This window comes from Ornithodoros turicata, chromosome 9 (assembly GCF_037126465.1).
Source record: "Ornithodoros turicata isolate Travis chromosome 9, ASM3712646v1, whole genome shotgun sequence".
NCBI classification, from domain to species: Eukaryota; Metazoa; Arthropoda; class Arachnida; order Ixodida; family Argasidae; genus Ornithodoros; species Ornithodoros turicata.
The window spans coordinates 21,512,141-21,539,100 of NC_088209.1; the positions used below are offsets into that span (position 1 = coordinate 21,512,141).

The following is a 26,960-nucleotide window of genomic DNA, read 5'->3' on the forward strand; positions in this document are numbered from 1 at the left end:
ACAACAATACAACGAACCATATGCACGCACTCATCACACGTGCTACGCTGTTGTTGAAGCAAATAGCCCTCATCTCTCTCTCTCTCTCTCTGGGTGTCTCCGCTTTGAGGAAGACGGCCCACACAGATACCCTCACGCAAACATATGCACAGCACTATAGCATCATATCTCCCAAAGATCTCGAGGCCGCGAGATTCGGGGGATGCCGCATCTAATCAGGCCACGCGTCATTTGCTTTATCAATGGCAAGTGATAAGTTGCTACAAGCAGCATATCACCAGCCAGCACCGCGACGCGCGGGAGCAGACGGATCGTCAGAGCGGAGAGTGCCTTCATACGCGCTGGCAGCCCGCACGTCGCGCTTACTTCGCAGCGGGAAGTGGAGAGAGAAGGAACCGGCGCTTCTTTTTCCTCCATTTCTTTCCGTGCCGCAATCGCTCTGATTGGCCGTTGCTGTGGCAACCTGGGCTCGATCGACCAATCACAAGTTTCGGGCGAAGCGCTTAAAAGTCGCGCTCCTCTATGGCTCCACAACTCAATGCAGCCGTCAACCAGAAGCGGCAGTAAGCAAGTCGACAAGCTCCTGACACCGGCCGAGGACGTGTCCTGATCGTGGTGGCAGTGAAGATTTTCGCTCTCGTCGTCTTCCTTCTTCGAACACCATGATGGCAATGCTTGGAACCGTGTGTCTTCTCGCCGTTGCGACCGCTGTCACCGGCGAGAAAACAATCTTCAGATGTCCTCCTGCGGATCAGCTGTTGCCCTGCACCTGTATTGACACTCTCCATCCCGCTGAGGTGCGATGCGAGGCTGTCGATGGACTGGACGTTATTCAGAAGTCGCTGTCGAATAAGTGGTCCATTCCCATTCCACGGCTCAACCTCTCCAACTCCAACCTTCCAGCGCTCACCCCTGGATCGTTCGTCAACATCTCGGTGGAAAGGCTCATCATCAACGGCAGCAACTTGCGTTTCGTGTCTGACAATGCGTTCGTCGGGGCGCTCAACCTCCAATATATTGCACTCACGGACGACAAGCTTCACGAGGTACCCACTGAAGCCATCAAGAAAGTGCCCCGTGTACGGACGCTCAGTCTGGCCGGGAACTTGCTGTCGAAGCTGGACAAGTCGTCTTTCGCCGGCCTTTCGAATCTCAGGTTTATCATGTTGTCCGACAACCGCATTGCCACTCTGGAACCCGGTGTGTTCAGCTCAAAGGTAAAGCACGTCACCATAGCGAGGAATAGGATATCGTCCTTCAACGGTTCCGTGCGCCACTTGACTTCGTTGGGATGGCTGTATGCTGGCGGGAACGAACTGCAAACCGTTGCCGGAGAACTCGACGGGCTCTTCAACATGAAGACGCTCGACCTCAGTGCAAATCAGCTGACGACTGTCGAGGGCGCATTTAAGGACCTTCGCGCGCTACAGACGCTCAACCTTGCCTACAACTGGATAGAGAAGATCGACAACACGTTCTCGTCTCTGACTCACCTGCAAATTGTAAATCTGTCCAACAACCACATCTCCGCCATTCCTGAAAAGGTGTTCCGGAACCTGACCGAACTCAAGGCGCTGGACCTATCCGGGAACTTCATATCGGAACTGGGCACCGGCCTCAACTACCTCAAGCGTCTGACGACGTTGAATCTCTCCCGCAATAGCTTAACCAGTGTCCGGCTGGAAGAGATAAAATGGTTGAAGGATCTCGAAGAGTTGGACCTCTCGCGGAACCAGATCGCCACCGTGGACGGCATGTTCAGTCATCACGTATCAAAGATTCACAATCTCAGGTTGTCCGACAACCTGTTGAAGCACATCCACAGCGGGATCCATTTTCTGCATGACCTGTCGCAGCTGGACATCAGCTACAACAACTTGGCTACCCTTGACAAGAGGGATCTGATAAAGAATCGTCGGCTGCAGCACCTGGACATGACCGGTGAGTAAGGACAACCATCCACCACTGGTCCATGTCCTGCACGCAATTGTTTGACAGTAACGGGGCAGCTCGCAAAACAGCTAAGTGATTCAAGTTCTAAAAGATAAACACTTGAGCCGGGATCGCTGTTTGGGATAACACGCAGATAAAGGGAACTTCAGAAGTCCAAAGTCAGCCACGTTTGGGTCACACTTGCATGTTTTGAGACATGGGGTGGGCTTTGCAGTCTGCTCCAATGGATGGAGTTGTTTTTGCACAAGAACTCTTTCCACTTTATTTCATGAAGTATTGCAGAAAAAAAAATTTCGTTTCTCATGGTCAGAATCGACGAACGCGGATGCATAAATAAGGTATGCTCCAGTATGATATTTTTTTTTATGTAGAAGCGAGTTCGTTTCGACCGATGCAACATACGGCGCCGATCAAATGATGGACCTCCATCAATATTAATACCGCGATGCACATGGGCACGGTGACAGTGTACAGTCAGTCCACGTTTTATGAACCCTCGACTAACGAATTCCCTCGGTTTATGAACGGCGTCACAAGGAACCAAACTTTTTCCATGTACTTCCCTATCGGTTTATGAACCCTCGATATCTGAACGGATTTTCAGGGTACGACCTGCAAAAACGCATGTGTTCTGACTTCGATTTATGAACGGCGTAGTACTGAGATCTCGCCAATAAAGATGAACAAAGAACGTAGGTCAAGCACCTGCGCTGTGTCCCACATAGCCACAAGAATTACCAGAAGCGATGGTGCTGACGGTGGACACTTATGTGAGCCGCTTGATGATGGTGCTTTAGTGCAGTTGTCAAATGATGGTGCCGAGAGTGATCGTAGTGATAGTGAAGATAACCAGCAGGACTGTTCAGAGCTGTGACAGCTCGCTCAGCGTGGAATCACATCCACAGTGTGATACGGTACTATCAGGGACCAGGCGGACGAATCAAGTGCCAGACTTATTCCTCTTCTGAACAGGATAAATGCAGAAGGGTGCAGAGCACAATTACGGAGTGTTTTTAAAAATAAACGCTCGTGTATTTCCTGTCGTAGTTTCAGCCCATTTCTCTTCCGCGCACCTTGCACCTCGATTTATGAACGATTTTTCGAGAAACGAAGGGTTTTCATAAATCGAGGGTTGACTGTAGTAAACTAATATCTCCCAAGAGCTAGAAGTAATGCACTTTGTTTTATAATCGCTAAATACCGGAGAATCTTCTTCGTTCTTTCCTATGCCGCCTTATTGAATTCAACCGAATTGAACTGCATCGTATTCCTCTTCTTCGCCTATACACATAGGCTTCTGTTCTGGGCTTATACAACCGTCCGTGCCACGGGCGTTTAATTGCATCGTTTTTTTTCTTCTTTTATTTTGAATTTCTAAATCGCTAATCTTGCACGGCTCTACAAAGATAAAAAAAAAAAAAGAAACTGTGGATACAACCCATACACACTAAACCGCTTCCTCTTGTTGCTGGCCAGGGAGCAATCTGCTCCGGACGAAAGCGCTAATTTTAGAACCTCCTCCGGTTACACGCGCGATATTAATTACCTTGTTGACAGAAGCCTTTAAACCTGATCCCAACTACACAGACGTCAACAGGGATTAGGACGGGGTCGCATTCCAGGAGACGTTCACGATCTCGATACTTGAGTAGTCAGCAGGTGCGCCTCCAGAAGAGAGACCTTTTGCTCACTCCTTAGTTTGTGTTCAAAATTTACGCATCTTACGCTTTACGCAGGCGAATTTCTTGTCACTGCTGCAATATCTCTATTTAATTATGTAATTTGTTTTTACACCATGTGTGAGAGGGAAACCTGAGTCAGAAAATCGCATTTTTATAACTCCGTTACATGAATTGCGCTCGTACGTCTCAGGCACTCTTAAAAATGAACTTCACCGCATAGCACGCTCCTAGCCAACCATCATCATGAATGATATCGTTATCTGCACTGATTTGTATAAAACGAGAGGTATACGCCTTTTTTGTGCCAATTATGAACAGCATAATTAAGTGTCACACACAAAAACAAAAAGGCGTACGCCTCCCGTTTTCAACAAATCGGGGCAGATAACGATATTATTCGAGATTATGGTTGGCTAGGAGCATGCTATGCGGTGAAGTTCATTTCTAAGAGTGCAGACTAACCAAGTTTCTTTCGACTTCTTATACCAAGTACCGTTATCACTCCTTGCTGCTTTTTAGAAAGCGCGGGGCATGCAAACTTTTGTGACAATTAATCTAACGACATGAGTGTCACAAAAAGGCGTACGCCTCCGGTTTTCAACAAATCGGGGAAGAGAACGGTGTCATTCTTGACGATGGTTGGCTACACTCTTAAAAATGAACTTCACCACATAGCACGCTCCTAGCCAACCATCACCCCGAATGACAACGTTCTTGCCCTAGATTTGTTGAAAACGGGAGGAGGAGCCTATTTTGTGCCGTGCATAATGGCAAGGACTAAGAGTGTAGGGGCGCGGTTTTGAAGGGTGCGACATCGATCATTTTTAAAAGCACTCTTCTATTCAGCACGAGCGTTCCCCCTATAATCGGCTACGTAGCTTTTTCGCTCTCCGATATACACGTCTGCGGCAGACATGCATTCCTTCTGTGTTCCTTCCTAGTTTTTTATCGTTGGCGACCAATGATAAACCATGGCTGAGTTCGACATCCTGGACTCCAGAGTCAACACATATTTAACTTCCAGTGTCTTTCTCGTGCTCTTCGGAACCTACACTCTTAAAAATGAACTTCACCGCATAGCACGCTCCCAACCAACCATCATCTTGAATGATATCGTTATCTACCCTGATTTGTTGAAAACGGGAGGCGTACGCCTTTTCTGTGACAATTATGAACAGCATAAGTGTCACAAAAAAGGCGTACGCTTCCCGTTTTCAACAAATCAGAGCAGATAACGATATCATTAGAGGTGATGGTTGGCTAGGAGCGTGCTATGCGGTGAAGTTCATTTTTAAGAGTGTACACTCTAAGAAAAAAAGGTGTGAAAAGGTGATAACCTCTATAGTTACCACCCACACTATTAAAAATGAACTTCACCGCATAGCACGCTCCTAGCCAACCATCATCTCAAATGATATCGTTATCTGCCCTGATTTGTTGAAAACGGGAGGCGTACGCCTCCCGTTTTCATTTGAGATGATGGTTGGCAGACTTGTGCCCGTTACCAAAAAATAGGAACTAAATACCGTTACCCGTTACTTCAGAAAAAAGTAATTAAATACGTTACTCGTTACCAATATACAAAAGTAACGAGTTCTCGTTACTCACAGGTAACGAGTTACTTTTACGTTATCGCAGCATAGTTAAAGCAGTCAACAAACATGTCGTCACTTGCCTTCAACAGATTATTAATGAGAAATTGCACTTCACAAGAAGCTGATACTCGAAATTTACATCAGCGATGTTCGTACTCTTTCGTGTGAAGACATTTGCTGCAGAACTGGGGGTGATCGGAGGTTATGAAAACACAAGAAAAACACCGGTTTTCGTGCTAACGATCACCAACGATTCCCAAGAACAGACGAGGGACTGCGTCATAATTTACAGCGATCAGAAGCTTAGCAAAATCAAGAAAAGGCTAGAAGTCAAACCGCGTTTTTTGTAGCCATAACACAATTGGTGTCCATTCTTGGGAAGGAGTGATGGCCGGATTTACGGAAACAAGAGAAAAGACAAGGACCTTCGTTTAAGATGATTGAGCACGTCAACAACACATCCTGGGAGGGACTGCAATAATACTTTGAGTCACACGTGGTCGTCACGTAGGTCCACGCATTGCGCCACACGGAGTGCCGAAATGTGCTCCCCCGCGCTGAAGAAAAGGAACGAGTAATGTCAGTAAGGAGTTACCAATTTTTGTAACTGATTCCGTTACTATTACCATTTATTAAAAAGTAACTGAATCGTTACTTCGTTACCAAAAAAAGTAACCGTTACCAAGTAACGAGTTACTTGTAACGACTTAGGCACAACTCTGATGGTTGGCTAGGAGCGTGCTATGCGGTGAAGTTCATTTTTAAGAGTGTAGGTCAACATAGCGTCTGATAAAGGGTGTAAAAGCAATTATCATATATCCAAATTGCTACAAAAAGGCGTACGCCCCACCTCGCTCACCGAATCAGAAGCGGTAATCCTATCATTCGTAGGTAGCAGGTACACTCTTAGAAATGAACTTCACCGCATTGCAGGCTCCTAGCCAACAATCATTTCGAATGATGTCGTTTTCAACAAATCAGGGCAGATAACGATATCATTCGAGATTATGGTTGGCTAGGAGCGTGCTACGCGGCGAAGTTCATTTCTACGAGGGTAGAACCTAGCAACCTATTAGGAACAACATATGCGACAACTATTACCCCCTAAAAGATGTAACTACTCTACCCTTTTTTCTAAGAGTGTAGGTTAAGTTAGATTAGGTCAGGTCAGGTTAGCTATATGACTTACAACCCCAAGTACTTTCGAAACAACTATCCCACTGGATCTCGTGGAATGGCATCCTTGCACTATTGTTAACTTGAAACTAATGATGTTTCGTCGTTAATTAGACAGCTGAAAATCACGAAGCCAACGCTCAGCGAAGGAGCGACAGAAACCTTGACCATCTCCCCTCGATGCTTCCTTCATTTTCTGCCCGCTTTCTCAATTTGGCAAATTACGAACCTGGATGCCCTCCTTCCAGTCAATTACGCCCCCGTCGTCCACACTCAACGCTACCCCGAAAGGAACGTTTAGCAATTCGTTGCGCACGCTTAATTACGTAATGTCCAGGGATCTTGTTCCTTCGACCACTGCACAAGGACAGAGAAAGAGCTAACACATTACGACGACGCGTGGGGAATGTATAAATTCGCCAACCAGCCGAGATCCGCCGTAATGACATTGATATTTCCGCACTGGAACTGGAGGTAATTCCCTTTTGCACTGCCGCGCCAGACGCGTCTCGCTTTAATGCCGCACGACCAAATGTTTACTCGCTCGTCTTTTCTTAATGAAGCCGCACATCGAAGCTTGAACGGTGGGAGAAAATAAGAAGTAAAGGTAAGAACCGTCGAAAGCTTCCTCCATCACGTTCTTTAATGTTGCGTATTGCATCATGAAAGTTGATAAAGTTCGTGAAGCGCCGGAGAAATTACCAGATCGATCAGGATAAAACTTCGAAAGTGCCGTGTCGTGATAAGATCTTTCTTTAATTACTTTTTTTTTTTTTTCGTTTGTGTGGGTGCGGAGGGGCGTTTTCAGGGAACATTGATTACAGGCGTCATCGCACACCCTTAAAAAAAAAGCAGAAAACAACAACTTTTAATGATGACGATTGGAGACTAAAAAGCGGAACTTCGCTATAGATAACACGCCGAAGTTTGTGTTTTAAGAGCATGTAATGGTAATGGTAGCGGTACTACGCGTAAGGTTTGTCTGCCTGTTTATAAGAGCGTGGAAGTCTGTCTCGTTGGCTGATCTTATACACGACAGAAAGAGAGAGAGAGAGAGAGAAAAAAAAAGAGGTTCCCGGATTTTGTTGACAAGTAATAAGTATTTGGTATTGCACTGAAACGCACTCCTGATACATCCAGCAGAGCACAAATATGTTTTTTTTTTTCTTTCTTTTTTGCGGCTACTGTTGCAATGTAACCCTGTGAGGTGTGCTACACTGCGATAACACTATGCGTGAGGTAAAACTCCCTCAACTGGGCACGGTGAGAAAAATAGGTGTCTATACACCCTCAAAACCACTTCTTCACCGCATGGCACGTACGCTCCAAGCCAACCATCATCCCGAATCACATTGCTCGGTCCCCTGATTTGCTGAAAACAAAAAGCATACGCCTTTTTGTGACACTTATACAACAACAACTATACGTAATTTTAAGATGATGAATGGGGAGTTTCATCGCCAGGGCCGCTCAGCTGCCCCATTGCTGGTGGTGACGAAGGCAGTGAAATAATGAGCCCCTTCGCAATAAGGGTCGAAGCGATACAGTTACGCTAGCTGTCACAAAAAGGCGTACGTCTCGCGCTTTCGACAAGTCAGGAGTGATTACGGTATCGTTCTGTGCAATCGTTCTGAGCGTAGGTTAACTGTTTCGCTGCGTTTACTTTTGCAAGCAAGAAGCGACACAAAGCAGTTCCGTTAGTCAGCAGTGTTATGGGTACAGTTTAAGCGCTGCATGAATGCCTTGTGCGTCCTACATAGCGATACCCAGCCAATGTCGGCTCCTAACGCTCCTGGCAAAAGCAAAAAAAAAAGAACTCCGATTTAAAACAGAGCCCGTTTTTAAAAGCCTCGACTTGACCAGCTACGCTACGCTGAGTCCATTTGTTAGAGGAACCCATTACACGACCGGCCAGTTCTTTTTTGCCAGGTCCCTGGAGCATTCTGAAATTAAATAACAATGTAGAGCCGGAACCTTTATTTACTTTGGCTTTAGAACGTGACGGGGGTGAACTCTGAGATTACAGCAAAGCGCCATGGCCAGCAACAATGCACTAGTGTGTAGAACTGAAAATAAAAATAAAAAATGGCGAGGGGATCTGAGTGAAGCACGGCAGAGAAGAACAAAGCGATAGCGGCCTTTGCAGGCACTGAAACTAGATCTCGAAGGAGAGAGCATTTTTAATGGATTTTCTCGGTGAGAAAGGGACGTGCTCTAAGGATGGTATGTACGCTTTCGCAGAGCACGTCCATCGAGATAATGACCTAGCCTAACAAAGTGTAAAGCATATAACGACACTAAAGGTGGCGTTAAACACATTAAAGTGAGAAAATTACTCCTCGCAGATGCCGTTACCTTGACAGCGATATAAAAGGAACGGGATTCATCCGTTGCGTCGTTCGTGATTTGTGCACGAGCAAAACCGCAAAAACAAATAACAACAAATAAAATCAGTAGAATGCATAGTGAAGAAGTTTGTCGAACGGTAGTAATTTACCTGATTACGTTAGAAAGGAATATTTATTAAATCGATAGCTTTATAACAAACCGGCGGCCCACCTACGTCGACAGACGTGTAGGTACGTCCGTAACTGTCGTGAAGAGAGAAGACCACGAGAGAAAGAGAATAAGGAAGAAGTTACGATGGCACCTAAACGATATCATTCGAGATGATGGTTAGCTACGCTCCTAGAAATGAACTTCACCGCATAGCACGCTCCTAGCCAACCATCATATCGAACGATATCGTTATCTGCCCTGATTTGTTAACAACGGGAGGCGTACGCCTTTTTTGTGACAATTACGAACAGCATAAGTGTCACAAAAAAGGCGTACGCCTCCCGTTTTCAACAAATCAGGTCAGATAACGATATCATTCGAGATGATGGTTGGTTAGGAGCGTGCTATGCGGTGAAGTTCATTTTTAACAGTGTAGGGCCGTGCTATGAGGTGAAGTTCATTTTTAGGAGTGCACGCTTTGCGCAAATCAGGAGAGGAGTGATAACGGCATCATTCTGCGCGGTGGTTTTGCCGTATTACGTGATGAAGTTCCATTTTAAGCTGTCACGTCAAGACTGAGAGGTAGCCGGGTTCGAATCCCGGTGCCGGCTGTGCTTCTTGGGGTTTTCCTCATACGCTGTCAGACATATGTTGGCACAGCTCCCCTGGAAGTCGGACCAGGACGCACATTTCCCACAGAGCATTAGTCGTGACGTTGCCCACCACTGTGAGGCCGACAACGGCGAGGCTCTTTCAGCACTATACCACCACCACCATTATTTCAAGCACGTAGTACTACTGCCGATTATACTGCAAGCAGTAAACTGCAAGTACTGACCCAAGTATTATACCGCTGATTATGGCACCCTTATATCTCACACATTGAGCGCAACGTCTCCTTTTTATCTTCCGCGAAACCTCTTATTCCGTAGATTCCGCGAGTGCAACAAATAGAGAAAGAACTCCACAAGACGTGGGATATTCCTTGTCTTTCGTCTGGTCGCGTTTTTTCCGCAGCTGCCGGAGCACACCCTGAAGGGGAACTGAGTTTTAGTGAGAAACCATGGGGGGCTTAACGCTTGGACCGTCCCTGCTGTAACATGGAAAAGGCGGAGCAGGAAGCCACTGGTCCGGGAAAACTGTACGGGATAATGTGCATTATGCCTCGTGCTGCTCTCATGTCGGGCTTAAAAGAAATAAGTTTCGAGCGCAGTGTGCACGAGGGCCAATTTAGAGGGAGAGGGAGGGAGGGGCTAGCGGAGGAAGCAAGCCGCTTTATTATTGTTTGCTTTATGCGGAGTTACGTTGTTGGCGATATGTAGATAAGCTCTGAAATGGACCCAATCAGCGTGAAATTGTAAGTGGAGGTCTATAGGTAACCTACACCGACAACGTGCAGTTCTTTGTAAAGAAGGCGCTTAGCGGAAGTCACACTTGAGTTACACTAGCTACACACACAAAAAAAAAAAAGAAGATTAAAAATTCCCTACAGAATATACGCTTTCAGCCAACCGTCGTTCCGACTTATGTAGTTCTCTCCTGATCGGATGAAAACAGGGGGCTTACGTCTTTTTGGGACACACTGCATATACGGTGCACTCTTAAAGCAGAACATCGGAGACACACAAGAACGGCGCTGTCTCAAGGCCAACCATTGCCCAGAATGATACCACTATTCAAGGATTTTCAAAACACCCCTACACCCCCTTAACGCCCCTGAAGAATCTTGCAGCAACTCCAAAAAATGCCTGCCAAAAAGGCAAACAAAAAAAAAAAGTCGGAAACACATCAAATATGGGTGTCACCCCCACCCCTTCTCCGAGACGAAAATCCTGGGAATATCCCTGCCATTATCACTCCAGATTTGTAGAAAGTGCGAGACTTACGCCCTTTTTCTGACAATTGACTGCATAAGTCCGGTTTCACACGAACGTTTTTCTCGTCAGTGTTTAATTTTCACAGGCCCATTGGAACCTACGGGTCTCGGTTGCCCTTAGGTTCTATTTTCGAAGCAAATGGACACCAAAAGCGTTATTGTGAAATTGACCTTAGTGTCACAAAAAGGCGTACGCCTTCCGTTTTAAGCAAATCGGGGAGAGAGCGACGGCATTCGGAATGGTGGTTGGCTATAGCAGCGTGTTTTCCGTTATCATCGCATTACTGAATTGTAGAAAGTGCGGGACGTACGCCTTTTTGTGACAATTAACTGCATGTTTTCATGTATCGAGAATGTGTGTAGAGACTGTATTACATGCATCATATAATGTAGTATATACCAGCGGCGAGGTTCCGTTCCTAGAGTGCGGCAACCCGCAAATGGCGTACGAACCGTTGCAACGCGTAAATCCGTACTCTTAAGACAGCTTCACCCCATAACATGCTCCTATAGCGAACCGTCATCCCGGATGACACTGTCCCCTCCCCTGAATGCTTGAAAACTGCATGGAGACATACGCCTTTTTGTGACATCCGTGCAGTTATGTTTATTGTCACAAAGACACGTATGTACACCCCTAGACTTTCAACATACCAGCACTGATGACGATATCGATTCTGTGCAATCATTCGCCTTCAGCATGTAGTGAGGTTCTCTTTTAAGAATGCAGCTCACTATTTTTTTATTTTTTTATGAGAGTATAAATAAAACAGTCTATTTATTTTCTTCTTTCTTTTTTTTTTCGTCGATTGCTGTTATTTTAGTGGCAAAAGCGTGAGGCAATTGTTGGAATATAAATGAATTAAATGAATAAATGGATCAAAGAAGAAAAGCAACCAAGTCACAAAAATTTGGCGCAGCGTCATTCATCCGCTATATCAGCTTTATTGTTTAACCGCAGCCACAAATCACAGACAACCGACAACGCAAACCATCTCTCAAACCCACCGACTACCACTTCATCTTTCCTCTTTTTTTCCCCTTCCCCGAAACCCCACTTATCCGAGCAAAACGTCTATCTCAGTCTCCCCTGATCCTCTGAATATGTATATAGTATATGCTGCCCGAAACTTTCCATAATCTTGAGGCCGAGAATATCAACGCAGCGCGGAAGAGACGAATAACGTCGCCGCATCCTCCGCCACCATCAATCACACTAGAGCGCTTCTATGCCCTATCTACCTTTCCACAGAGGGCCACCGGTCAATAACGTTCACGTGCAGATAGGCAGCGACTTCTATTCCCCCACCGCCCGCACCGCCCACCCTAGCCTCATAAACTGCATCACTGCTGCGTCCTCCAAACGCAGATAAGAAGGCTTGCCATTGTTCCCTCGTCGCAGCCCCTCGGGTGGAAAACAATACATTCCCCGCCTTGGATCGTTCTTTTAATTGCGTTCAAGAAAATTAATTCGAGCCCTCCGTTTTTTTTTTGTTTTTTTTTTTCGGGGGGGGGGGGGGGGAGCAGCATATGTCGAAAACTCCTTTGTATAATTCGCCCGCAGGATATTAAGGGACTTTCAGCGTCATTACGCCCCGGTGATATCTTGAAGAAGGTGTACGTAATGTATTAATATTCGCCTTCCAAAATATAATGGAGAAAGGGCTCTGTTGCAGCAGATCCGTTTAGGGGGAACTTTGTGGCGTAACGCGTCCTCCTTCCTCTTTCTAGTTCTTTTTCCTCTCCTTTTATTTCTTTTTCTTCGTTTTCTTTCTTTCTTTTTTCTCGTTCTCCTCCTGCTACTATATAAGTCCCAATACGAGCCATACTGCTGCTCCTCCTCTCCACCGTGTCGTTCTTCGTTTTTGCTTTGTCGTTTCTTCTTCTTCTTCTTTTTTTTCTAATTTCGGTTGTGCCGGTATTCGAGAGTATTTGCTATCAAAACATAATCAATTGTCTGCACCGACAGACGTGATGAAAATGTCTGGAGCATTTCTTTCAAAGGCATTTCGTCAATATTTATGGACTGCTGCATTAATTGAATTTTTTTAAAATACGGGATACGCTCCTTAAAAACGGACCTTCACCGCATAACATGCTCAGAAGGAACCCGTCATTGAGAATATCTTTCTCATACCTGATGTTTTGAAAATGGGAGGGGTACGCCATTTTTGACACTGCTAACATGTTAAATGTCACAATAAGGTGTGCGCCCCGCGATCTCCCCCTCCTCATATAAGGGGCGATAACCGCATCATTCGGCACAATGGTATCACGCGGCGACGTCCTGTTTTCGACGTAGAACCTACACCTTTCCGATAAATACGCAGCCGTTAAATTAGTGTAATCACTTTAATTTTTTATTAACTACTAATTCATAAAATAAACCCGAGTAATTAAATTAAATCAAATTGAAGGTCACCAAAGTAAATTCTGCGCCCAGAAGCTCGCCGCGTCGTCAACGGAGAGAACCCTCCTAAATTTCTGCACAGGTCACGGCAGCGTACATCTCCTTTGTACACTTTGTAGCACTTGTATCTTTGACTCTATAAGATGAGCCACAGAAGATTGTGTACTCATCTTCCTAAACTCTTCCTAACCGTTTAGCCCGCTCGTTAATCGTATCTTGCCTATTGCTCTTCCTGAGTCAACAACTGTAGCACTTTTCACGTAAATCCAAGCCCCTCACCTATATATATATATATATATATTTATATATATATATATATACGAGTGACCCTGTTATGTAGTGAAGTTCAGCTTTCAGGGTGTTCGATCCGCTTGAGATCACATCGCTGTGGTTTGCTGTGACTCGTGACGCGACGGGCTCAGAAAACGCGCGGTCATTTCACTCCAACGGCTATACTTCTATTTTTATACGTTGTTAAATATACGTGTTACTTTCACTTTTTTTTTTTTTTCGATTGCACCAAATACAGAAATACCTCTGCGTCATATCGGACGGAACTGTGAATGACGGGTCGAACAAGGAAACATCGCGTCAATATGACACGAAAAGGAAAAAGTGCAAAATCAGAAACAGCGTGAACTAAAGAAACCGCCAACCGCGCAGCCTTCGAAATGTCGCCGGAACTCGCACAACAACCATAGCAGCAGCAGCAGCAGCAGAAGTTTTTCTTCCAGCTGCGTTCTTAATAAAATTCCTCCCAGTAGCCTGCAAGGACGGCCTTTCCAGTTTTCCAATATCGGCGAACTTCGACGGCGTTGGCCATCGAAGATCGCTGGGCTTATCGATTTTCACCTATACCGTTCCGCTTAGCCTTTCTTTCTTCTATGCTTTTTTTTTTTTTTTTTTTGTCTTTTTCGACAAGGCCGTCTTACAGCCAGGCCTGCGACCGACGGGTGAAAGTGATGGAAAACACGAAAGTTCGCTTTGTCGAAGAAACCCTCTTTGTGCGGGGATGCCGTTGTTGGTAGCAGACATGAAAGGTGGTACGCCGTGATGGACGGTATTACAGGTCCTTCGCTATGAAAGTATTCGAGAAATGTGCGTATATAAGACTCTGTGTTAAACTAAGGGAGCCTTCTATGACTAGGCCTATAGAACTGAACGTATATTCGAACGCAAGTATATACATTTGAAACATTATGGAAGTGTAAAACACATATATCCATCCTTGAATACTCTACCAGCAAGAAAATGCGTAATTTTTTCGCGCCATGCTTATTTACATAAAAAACACTATCAGCCCAAGCAAATACGCCACACGTAACATTTACATACAATTCTAACACTGCACGTACTCGACATGGCTCTCAGATTGTTCTTGTAATACCGAGATAGGACAAACTACAGCGGTTTTTTTTTTTTTTAGTGATATTACAGCCAAAACTTTGAACTCACCACGACCTACACAGATAAGAAACATATGCTCATTTACTTCTTTCAATATAGCACTCTATAATGATAAAATAGATAAAGAGCAAGCGAGCTGGTGGCATAAGTATATCCATGACGACCCTCGAGACTATAGGGAACAAAAACGTACACTCTATAATTTCAATCATAACGTGTACATATCGAATGACATCATTATCCTCCTCCTCCCCTCCCCCCGATTTGTTGAAAACGGTAGGCCTACATCTTTTTGTACGTTAATTGTCACAAAAAAGCGTCCATGTCTCGCCGTTGCGCACAGTCTAAAAACAGCTCTTCATACTACACCAACTCCCGTGGTTCTTGAAAAAAAAAAAAAAAAAAAAAACGTGACACGGGTTCGAATCCTGTCACCGGCTGTGCTGTCTGAGGTTTTCCCTGGATTTTCCGAACACTTTTCAGGCGAATGTCGGCACAGTTCCCCCTGAAGTCGGTCCAGGACGCACACTAGCCCCCTCATAGCCACAGTTGCTTCGCGGCGCTAACATTTAAAAGAAAAAAAACATACCTCGCGCAGAGGGAACGGTCATTCAGAATGATATCCGATTCAGACTATGTGTTGGTGTCGTTCATGTTGTAGGGTGCCCCGGCTAATTATCTTTGTCTACATTAGAACGATATGGTTCACTTTCCTCATTGTTTTAAATTGATAAGCATACGCCTTATTGTGTCAATTCACATATATCCAAATTGATACAAAAATTTTCACACTTCCTATTTTCGACGGAACACGAAGTACACAAGACAAGATATGATAAGACAAGATATGGTCCCACTAGTTCGGGATGTGTGCCTCCCCCCCCCCCACCCCCAACTCTTCGGTTTCCTTCTTTTTTTTTTATTTACTTATTTCAACTAACTGCGGAGAAGTGGTCTGGGGTAGCCGGTCTGACTTTGTCGTGACTTAAATCCTTTTTTTTTTCTTCTTTTTCTATCACATCACATCATAAGACAAGATATGAGTCTCGTCGTCCGCGCTTCCGCGTGTCTTATCTTGGGACCCCCCTTACCTCTCAAACTCAAAGAAATGGTACCTTATTCGTATAACAAAAACAAAAAAAAAAGAGAGAAAAGAAAGAGACACCTAAATGTCTTCTGCAAGCCGTTACTGCCCCTCACCTCCCTTCGCCACTCTGTGATCACCTCTGCCTCAAACACAGCCCGTATCCTCTGCGTGTATATAGTGTATACAGCTTTTCTTTCACATGTTACCTCTCCGCTGAAACACACCTCGGGCTCCAGACGCAATAATCAGAGCGATGGCAAGTTTTCCTCTTTTTTTGGTGCTCGCTGTGTGGCTATACAGGTCTCGATGCCATACTCAGTTGGGAAGCCAAGTGATTTGTTGTGACAGTGCCCGCGAAGAAACACAGGCACGAAGCTGATCCGAGAGGAAGTCTAATGAGAAACGAGGGAACGCATTTCTGCGCTTTGCTTTGCGCGCGTAAATGTTTTTTTCTCTTACTGGAAGATCCAAATCACCGTAATGTGCATCTCCGAGTGCACCTCTTTCGTTACAGGCCGGGTGATATGGCTGTCTGTGCGGTGGAAGCTAAGTAACGTTCCCAAAACAGAACGTCACCGCACACTCTTAGCCAAGCATACATCTCGAATGATATCGTAATCTGCCCTGATTTGTTGAAAACGGGAGGCGTACGCCTTTCTTGTGACAATTATGAACAGCATAAGTGTCACAAAAAAGGCGTACGCCTACCGTTTGCAACAAATCAGGGCAGATAACGATATCATTCAAGATGCTGGTTGGCTAGGAGGGTGCTCTGCGGTGAAGTTCATTTTTAAGAGTACATAGCACGCTCCTAGCCAACCATCATCCTCAATGGCATCGTTCACTCCTTTGATTTATTGAAAACGGGAGGCGTACGCCTTTTTGTGACGCTTGTGCACTCATACTCGTACACTCTAAGGACAGACGTGATGGTGGTGCACTTTAAAAACAGAACTTCACCGCATAGCACGTAGTGCGCCAATCATTTGTCGCGAACGAAAGGATTATCGCTTTTGATTCGAGGAGAGCGGGAGGCGTACGCCTTTTTGTGGCAATTATCATATATCCAAATTCCCACAAAAAGGCGTACGCCCCCTCTCTCCTCGAATCAGAAGCGATAACCCTATCATTCGTGGCAATGGTTGGCACACAGCGTGCTATGCGGTGAAGCTCTGCTTTTAGAGTGTGGTGGTTGTGATGGAACTGCATGCCGTATTCGGCCACGCTCTGGCGGGCTACGTCACGACTATCGCAGGGGCCAGAGGGGGGGGGGGGATCGTGTGTCCTGGGCCGACTTCACAGGGAACTGTGCCGACATTTGGCTTAAAGCGTCCGAGGAATGCCCAGGGAAACCACCCAGACAGCACAGCCGGCGCGCGGATTCGAACCCGGGTCACCTCCCAGTCTAAGCAGGGACCTTCACCACAAGATGCGCTGGATGTCAACCATTGCAGAGACTGATAATCGTGATTGCTTCTGATTCGCGGAAAGCGCGGGGCGTACGCCTTTTTTGTGACAATTAACGTAACTTCATCCAGAATGAAGTCGTTCTTTGCCTTGATTTGGTGAAAACGGGAGGCGTTATGCTTCTTTGTGCGACAGTTAACACAACCACATCAATGTCACAAAGAGGCGTGTGCGTCCCGTTTTCAACAAATCGGGGGGAGGGAGAGAGAGAACGCTGTCGCTCGTGATGCCTGCTGGCTAAGAGCTAAGAAAGGAGCTTTGGGCTGCAGATGTAAAAACAGGAAAACGTATTCGGTCATTTCTTTCTTGCCAAAAAATATTATATAAATATATAATTAAAATATAAATATATAATTAATTTAATTAAATATAAATAAAAAATATTATAAAATATTAAAAAAATATCGGCAGATTTTTTTTTTTTTTTTACATTTCGCCGCGGGAGATCGAAATTTTAAAATAAATATCGCAGTCTCCCATACTTTCCGACCTCGGGCATCAAGAAGAACATTTTATTTCTAACCTGACGAAGTAAAAACGCCGATGGTAAAACGAGGGGAAATATCATTCCGTCGACCCATTATTTCGGTTTCGAGGCTCACGAAACTTTAATCGCGTATTTACCCAGGAGGGAAAAGCTACGGTCTATTGACTCGCATGACTTCTTGTTTCAAACTGTAATGTAGCAGGTTGAAATTTGGAATGAGAGCGGCAGTCCGTTGTTATTTCCCATTTTGTTTGTCGGAATAAGTGTCATATTTTCAAACTGCACTTTAGTGGGATGCCGGAAGAAATCGATTAAACATTGCTTAGCGTGTCTATAGCGGGCGGTAGTCAGTATATGATGCGTGCTGTAACCATCAGCCCGTAATGCACAGAAGTTTCATTGCGAGTTAGAGACTATTTGCAGTGTCAGGGAGTAAATTTTAGGGTCACACTCTTAGAAGCGAACTTCACCGCATAGCACGCCCCAAGCAAACCATCATCTCGAATGATATCGTTATCTGTCCTTCTTCGTTCAAACGGGAGGCGTACACCTTTTTGTGACACTTACGCTGTTCATAATTGTCACAAAAAAGACGTACGCCTCCCGTTTTCAACCAAGAAGGGTAAATAACGATATCATTCGAGATGATGGTTGGCTAGGCGCGTGCTATGCGGTGAAGTTCATTTTTAAGAGTGCAGGGGATTGAAATTAGGAGTAATTGGCAATCTGCACTCTAAAAACAGAACTTCACCACATTGCACGTTGTGCGCCAAACCATTGCCACGAATGATAGAGTTATCGCTTCTGATTTGAAGAGAGGGGGAGGGGGCGTACCCCTTTTTGTGTCAATTATCATATATCCAAATTTACACACGAAGGCGTACACACTCTCCTATCTTCGAACCCGAAGCAATAACCCTATCATTCCTGGCAATGGCTGGCGTAGAGCGAGCTATGCGGTGAAGTTCTGCTTAGGGAACCTGAAGTTCCACCTATATTTATTCTCTTTTTTTATTTTTTAGCGCGTACAAATTGTAAACAGCACCAAATTGTGTGCATGACAGTAAGGTCATTAGACGTGTACGAACGCAACTGCTAACATTAAGTATAGAGCTAAGACTCGTTTCTTATAATAATCATCAGAAAATCCAACAGTGTAGTAGTCTACATTTATTCAGGTGCAAAATGTTTGTACAAGTTGCACAAATATATACAAGGAAGGCCCCACGTGAACAGTTTCTCTTTTTCCCTCTCGCCATTTACTGTTCACCTGGGACCCTCCTTGTATATGTTTGTGCAACTTGTACAAACGTTTTACACCTGAAGAAATGTAGAATACCGCATGAAAGCTTGTGAATATTAAAGAAGGCTTCACTGTTGGATTTCCTTCATATCATTTGATTTGATTTTAAAAGAAAAAAATTGAGATGGTAGTCTCGAGCTACTCGGGACTGGCTACTCCAGGACGCGTTATTAATAAAAGAAAGGGAAACTACATCATCATATCATTACAACTTCATATCATTACTGTTCTGGGCGCTGGCTGTTTTCTTCACTTCCCTCTGCAATCATCATCAGACTGTAACTCCAAACTGTGCGCCAAGATGCCAGTGATCTGCGTCAACCTGTTCACTTAGGACGGACACTTAGGTCCTCTTCGAGAGCTTGTGTATCTGTATGCGTCAATATCATCTTGGCTTTTTATCTGAAAGTGTATAGATAAGACATGGCATGACCAACAGACAAGGAGCCGCGCGGAACGAGCTTTTTTATCTTGCTGTCTCGCATGGCCGCTTCTTTAGACGTACACAAGGTTGAGATGGGGACAGACCTCATTTGACGTCATTTTGACGTCACAAGGCCGCGGCGCGTTTCTTGGCCTGTTCGGGAAATACCGGCTCTTGCGTAAACAGAAACATTCCTGGCAGGGCTGTCGAGTAACCCTAATGCTAGACGTAATGGGGCGTGTCGTTTACGTAACGAGGCGTTCATTCAATACGACGTGTTGCCAGATCTCTCCCATTCCTCGACAGAACTGCACGTCGTATGTCCTTCCAGTGGCTGCCAGCAGTGATGCAACACTTTTGAGTAACACGTGACTAATTGCATAAGGGATTGTTTCAACGGTGGATAAAAGATGTATCACATGAAGAGGAAAACGTATGTTTGACAGAGTTACGCAGCCCGCTTGTGCAGCAGCCCTTGTTGCAGCGAGGTCTAAGTGATCGGAAGCCGTTTACGAGTTCCGAAAACGTGATACGCCGCTCACCATATCGCGTTGCTTATTTTTGATTTGATAGCTTCATTTACCGCTCCGTTTTCGTATAGTGCCTACGATCCACTCAAGCCATCCTAAATGTGCGAATGTTTGTCGTTTTCTGCATTCTAAGCAGAGAATAATAATAAAATGATAAGATATCGAAGTAGATTTAAGTGTAAGATGCGTGGCGACATCCTGCACGTGCCGGAGCGCCACACGGTGCTGGAAGCAATGTTTCCTGGCTCGTGGAGATTCGTGGTGGCGTACGCCTTGCTGTTAACATAAGTGCAAAGTGTCACAAGGAGGCGTACGCCCCCCTTTTTAGACGAAATACCTGAGAGGACGACATTCTTCGGAAGGATGGACCCTTAAAAATGAACTTCACCGGATAGCACGCTCCTATATAGCCAACCATCATCTCCAATGATATCGTTATCTGCCCTGATTTGTTGAGAACTGGAGGCGTACGCCTTTTTTGTGGAAATATGGTTTTGTGGTGGTGGAAATATGGAGATATACACTCTTAAAATTGAACTTCACCACATTGCACGCTCCTAGCCAACCATCATCCCGAGTGACATCGTTTCTTCTCTTGATTTGTCAAAAACGGGAGACGTACGCCTTTTTGTGACACTTATACAGAAATGTTAATTGTCACAAAAAGGCGTACGCCTCCCCGTTTTCAGCAAATCATGTGAGAGAACGATGTCGCTCGGGATGATGGTTGGCTAGGAGCGTGCTATGCGGTGGAGTTCATTTTTAAGAGTGTAGGTCTTGTTGGGACGCTCTGCGCTAAACGTCCAAAAAAAAAGGCACACGCAGTACCTCCCATGAGTTCAACAAGACGTTCACTCTTAATAATGAACTTCACCGCATAGCACGCTCCTAGCCAACCGTCATCTCGACTGATATCGTTATCTGCCCTGATTTGTTGAAAACGGGAGGCGTACGCCTTTTCTGTGACAATTATGAACAGCATAAGTGTCACAGAAAAGGCGTACGCCTCCCGTTTTCAACAAATCAGGGCAGATAACGATATCATTCGAGATGATGGTTGGCTAGGAGCGTGCTATGTGGTGAAGTTCATTTTTAAGAGTGTTCCACAGAACGACATCGTTCTGAATGACGATTTGCTCACTCGGAATAACATGGGCGAAACTCCGCTTTGACAGTGCAAAGCCATGCCAAATCGTACAGACGTGGAGCATATAGGAAACGACTCACTCGACAAAGTAACACCAGAATTAACTTTCGTGAAAACCATTTCCTCGCGAGCAATTCGCAGAACCGAACGAACCTTTTAAACGAGAAACCCTGAAACAGAAGCGGCCAAGGACAGGTGAAACTGCGCAGCGAAAACTGAAAACACGATACACTGCGCACGTCACTTGCAGAGGTCGTTATCGACCTCAGAAACCAGCAGCCAAGGTTAGTCGTCGTTATATAGTTGACTCCGCTCCCTGTGCGCGTGGCTACCCATGCGACCAAAGAACTTCTCACACTCTCATTACCTGCAGCCACCCATTTCGAAAAAGTTCGACGGCTACTTTTCTTTCCTTTCTCTCTCTCTCTTTTTCTTTCTTTGCTTCTTCTTTTTTCTTTTGTTTCTTTGCAAAAACTCGACGCAAGTCGGAAAGGTTTCGTACGATATACTATAAATATAATGTATCTTTCGAGTCGGTAAACACGTCCCTCGTTTAGTCAGTTGGTGAGAACTCGACGCTAGCGGGCACGGAGTAGTCCGATTCGGCTGGATACTTGTACATATACGAAGCACGTTTGTAGTTACACTCGAGGCGAGTGCAGCCAGCAGGAGAGGGGGGAAGTGAAATACGTAATGCGCGCGAGGGAACGGTGGTTGTGCAGCTGGTGGGCTTCTTTCGCTGAGATTTCGACCAACTTCTTTCATTTGCTCTTTGATTTCGTTTTTCTGAATGTGTGGCGTTTTGTCTTTCTTCGACAATGGGGGTTCTTCGTGTTTGTCTGCGTGTCTCTCGGTTTTCGTTCTTTTAATCAATTGTCCTTCTTGGAAGCGTCTTGGTCTATTTCATCAGCCCTCCAGCGACTATCGAGGAGGTCTTCCGTGCAATATCTTCAGCAGAACCTAAGGCGCCCCACTTTCTTATCAACACTATTTACGCATCGTGGCAGAGTGCTTTTCTTTTTCTCGAAAACTCACTGTGTCTTGTACACAGAGGGGGGCGTATGCCTTGTTGTGTCAATTTGGATATATGATAATTGACACAAAAAGGCGTACGCCTCCCTCTATACTCAAATCTGAGGCAACAATCCTATCATTCGTCGCAATGGCTGGCGCAAGGACGTGCTGTGCGGTGAAGTTCAGTTTTTAGAGTGTACATTTTACAAAACAGAACTTTGGGGCTTTTCTACAGAGTGCGCACTCTCGAAACATAACTTCAGGATAAGACATGCTGACGACCAACCAATGCACAGAATGCCTTTACGAGTCCTGATTTGTGGAAAGCACGGGGCGTATGCACCCGGTGTCACAAAAAGGTGTACGCTTTCAGCGAATCAGGCAAGAGGACAACGTCATTCGGAACCGCGCAACGCGCTCCTAATGCCAACCATCATCCCGATTCCCGAATGCCATCGTTGCCTCCTTTGATTTGTTGAAAACTGGAGGCGCGCGCGCCTTTTTGTGACGTCACAAAAAAGGCGTACGCCTCCCGTTTTCAACGAAACAGGGAAGAGAACGGTTTCATTCGAGACTATGGTTGGTTATGAGCGTGCTACCGAGTTGCGGCAGTCCCCGTCTGACTATAGGGACCCTTATGTTAATTGTCACAAAAAGGCGTACGGCCCACGCTTTCCAGAAATCAGGAGTGATCACGGTACCGTTTTGTGTATTGGTTCACCGTGGTGTGACGTGAAGTTCTTTTTTCAGAGTGCGTGTCTCACTGTGTGAGGTTCACAGAGTTCAACAGTGGCGGATCCAGGGGGGGGGGGGGCGAACGCCCCCAAGACGTCAGTTTATACATTGGATTTCCCTCCCCCATTACGCGCTTCGACAAAGGAACAGCCCCCTCCCCCAAAAAAACCGATGGTCTGGATCCGTCCCTGGAGTTCAATGACACGTGAACTTGATAAACCATGGCAGGGGCAGGATACTTTATATCTCGTTCAAACGAATGATAACCTGTAAGAATGCACTCATGATAGCAAAACCCCGAGACTATATGAACAAGGAGGGACATACACACACACACACAACGTCTCAAACACAGCTAAAGAGTTTATGTCCATGTCATCATGCTTAAAACACACTGAGATAAAAAGGACACACACAAAAAAAAAGACGCGCTGATGCACGCTTCATTTTCTAACCAATCTTTCGTTTCGTCCTTCACAGGCAATCCTTGGGAATGTGACCACTCCCTGGTACGCGTCCTTCAGGATTTGGACACGAGGATGGTCCGCATCCAGGGCCGGCCCATGTGCTATCCTCCCCCTGACATCCAGTAAAGGACAACCACTACCTCCAGCAGTCCTCCTCCCCGCGTTCCTTCAAGATATCTGAGGTCCCGAAGAGGATGTTTTCAAGAATACTCTCTCCTCTGCTGAACGCCCTTCTTTGGAAGCAACCGTGTGCTATCGTTCTGGCGCAGAGGGATATATTTAGACTTTTCAAGGACTGTATTCCCCATCATCTTGATCTTTCCTTATAGATTGGCAGGCTCAACCATGTGATGTTCCTCCCTGCACTAGATTTTAAAGGGTACGATTGTTGAGAGATTGTTTCAGATGATGTTCGAACAAAACGGTATCCATTTTCTGTATAGGACGGATATGAATACGCACCTAGTCTCTGTGAGATGGAGCAGCATTGTTACTTTTTTTTTCGTTTGTGTTCGTATAGTGGTCCCACGATGTGTGTATATATGCGTATTACAGGACAACAATAATGTGTCTTTCAATTCTAAGCAAGTACAACGCCTTAGACACTTTTATGTGAAGCCTATATATAGATACATTACATTGACAGAGCAACATAAATGTGGCTACCAATACCCATACAGGGTGTTTCGCGTCAGTTGAACGAAGCTTTTAATACAGGAATTTTAGAAAATCAAGACACGGCGCATAATATGCGAGGGTTAAAAGAACGGCGTTCAGTTGGTGGTCGTCGTGCGCAAGTCATGTTTTTTTAAAAGCTTTTTAAAAGCATTTTCCCAAAGCTTCGTCCATCCTACCCTAGACAGCCTTATATCAATTATACTTACGAAACTTGGCATTGTTTTTCTCAATTTTTTTCACAAACATTTCTAACTGCACAGCAAGTTCAACCTTTCTGCACTCTAAGGACAGAACTTCGTCCCATAGTACACTTCAAGCCAGCCACCATTCTGAATGATAGCGTTCTCTCTTCTTCTTGTTACATGTCCTTATTAACGTCCTCTCATCTCATTTTACTGACAATAGAAAACATACACTCTTTCGCGACAATTTGCATTTGTGTTAATGGTCACAGAGAGACGTACGCATTGGTTTGCCTTGAACGTGACATGTGGTGAAGTTCTGTTTCCACAGTGTAATGTAATGTAAATGAAGAGATGCAACGATTGTAATATTTCCATCTAGAAAATTATGTCACTAAAAGTGTGAGACAAGAGTGGCAAAAAGAAGAATACGGGTTCCTCTCCAAGCAAGTAATTTTTAGTGCCATGCATTTTATTTGTCGTTTCCTGACTCATGTTTCCATTTTTGTTTATAACGGGGCACTTTTAACAATACGCGTCACACAGTGCACAACAGGTCTCGGTTTGCTCCACAAGTCGAAGCACTGTTCTAGAGTAACGAAAGCTTTCTTCCTGTCGTTACGTAAAAAATAATAACACTATATTTTGCCCTCTGCTCAACACTTGATAACAGAATGACACGTTAGGAAAATTTCGAGTGAAAGGGAGAGGTAGAAAATAAAAGTTTTAGCTTTTAATGCCAACAAAATGGCCAAGTAATGAAGCTGTATAGCACCTAAATATTACATCCGCATTTAACTAAGCATACACTCTGCACACACATACATTGCATAATACGATAAAATAACATAATAAACACATATTAAGGTGAGAAAACTGATGTGTTCTAACTTCTTGGAAGAGTTCAAATCGCGTCTCTAATAATGAGATTTACGTTGATAGCTTTCTGAAGTGAACTATAATACTTTCCACAGATACACCTTAACGATACACAAAACACGGACATACTGCGAGGAAAATTAGCATTTTTTGAAGAGTGTTCAAGTACCTGTAGGTGTTATTTATTCGTGACGACAGAGTGTGGTACGCCTATCGATGCTTGTGTAAAAATAAAAGTCCCGTCTGCAACGTGCGTTAGCGCGCTCCGTGTTCTTTGTTGTTGTGAGTAATGTCATTAGTGTTGCATGTAAGACCTTCCTGCACATATGCATTAGAAAGTTTAGTCGTGTGTAGAAGCGAGTGTTATTTATCGTGCGACTTTGAATGTTACGTTGAGTTGTACAGATGACAGGATATACTATATATATATAGATACATGTTTTAATTCCTCTCAAAGCTTGGGATCGAGTATGAAGATGCCCGCGGTGATTTAAAAGCTCCAGTCGTTGACGGAGAAATAAAGAATGTTTTTTCTTATCATAATGCTGTCTCTGTGTGCAGTCTTATGACGTCAGGATATAGCGTGTCACAATCTCGTCGTTGCGTATCGGAATCCCACAAGTATGGAGGAGGGTATACACGCTCACCACATGACGAGGTCACGACCGACCACGGCACTGAACGCAGTGAGGGGCAAGGTACCTCAAATTTGTACTTGAAGTAAAGTGCCAAGTACCACCTGTTGTATTTTAAGTACAGTACAATGTACAATACTAGAAATGTACTTAAAGTAAAGTACAAAGTGCCACCTGTTGTATTTTAAGTACAGTACAAAGTTGTAGCGAAAGTAGCAGTTTATCCGAGCAGTCACCGCTTAGGGGTGGGCGCCTGTAAGGGCGCTTTTCCTGCACAGAACGATGGGGCGCCAGCGAGGCGGCGGAGAGAAAGACATGAGGAAGAGACTGGGGGAAGAGAGAGAGACAATGTAAGATGGCGGCATGACATGTAACGCGTGTGTGACGGTGTTCGAGGCTTTTCTGTGTTTAAACAGTTTACAGGCGTGTATCATATAATAATGTATCCCGGACGTCAATAAATTCATCCGGTGAGCGTTACAAAGTATACTGCAGATGTACTTAAAGTAAAAGTCCTCTGCTAAGTACTTTAATGTACTCATCAAGTATATTACAAATTTACTGTCCCGATTATCCGGACACCTCGGGAGTCGTCCCTTTTCGTCCGGATAACGAGCAAACTTCCGAGGAAACCCGAAAAATTTAGGAGATCCCTTTAAAGCTCCAGAAAAGTAAACAAGGAAAAGATCGTTACTTCAAAAACTCATGCGAAGTAAGCTGCTTGAAATTAGTAGGCACGCGTGTGACAGAATTTTGGTCACAGCCACGGCACCCGCTGCGTCACCCTGTATAGAAGGGTAATGCCTCAGAAAGTTGGGCCCCGCACATGTTTTTGTCTTTTTGCAAATGTCTTCGACAAAGGCCAAAAGACAGGCGATGCTTTCGGACGGCCTGGACGTTGACGTTCACATGTGGATTTCTTGCGCAGTGGATACAGGGTGCAGTGGATACAGGGTGCAGTGGATACAGGGTGCGGTGGATACAGGGCACCTCTTCCGCTTATCGTCTACCATCTCTACCGTGTGCCCGACACACACGAAAAGGAAGTGACCTCTGAACATACCTGGGTAGTAATGTCATTACTGTAATGAAATTACGGTAATGAATTACTTTTTCTGGTAATTTGTAATGTAATGCATTACTTTGACATTATGTAATTTGTAATGTAATTTAATTACATTTGGGCAGTAATTCTAATGACATTACTCATTACTTTTTACAAAAGAATCGAGTGTTCAGTCTAACGGTTTGTGGCATCGGATAATCATCGTTTGCGGGCCCCATCCTCCGGACAGTGTTCTCGTTGCCGTGATACATTGTGTCATCT

General features: G+C 44.9%; 2 protein-coding genes across 3 annotated transcripts in view; one reads left to right on the forward strand and one right to left on the reverse strand.

The window, feature by feature from the left end:
• Positions 1-26,960, reverse strand: part of LOC135368319 (glutamine synthetase-like) — a 79,878-nt gene that overhangs the window by 49,001 nt on the left and 3,917 nt on the right. The window lies entirely within an intron of this gene.
• On the forward strand, positions 316-25,541 carry LOC135368318 (leucine-rich repeat-containing G-protein coupled receptor 6-like). Its single transcript, XM_064601507.1, has 2 exons — positions 316-1,941; positions 23,273-25,541. The coding sequence occupies exons 1-2, from the start codon at positions 663-665 to the stop codon at positions 23,383-23,385; spliced, it is 1,392 nt and encodes a 463-aa protein (XP_064457577.1). The 5' UTR covers positions 316-662; the 3' UTR covers positions 23,386-25,541.

Coding starts and splice junctions, on each gene's coding strand:
- LOC135368318 (XM_064601507.1), top strand. CDS start 663: ATGATGGCAATGCTTGGAACCGTGTGTCTTCTCGCCGTTGCGACCGCT. Junction 1,942..23,272: donor GCAGCACCTGGACATGACCG/GTGAGTAAGGAC, acceptor CGTCCTTCACAG/GCAATCCTTGGGAATGTGAC.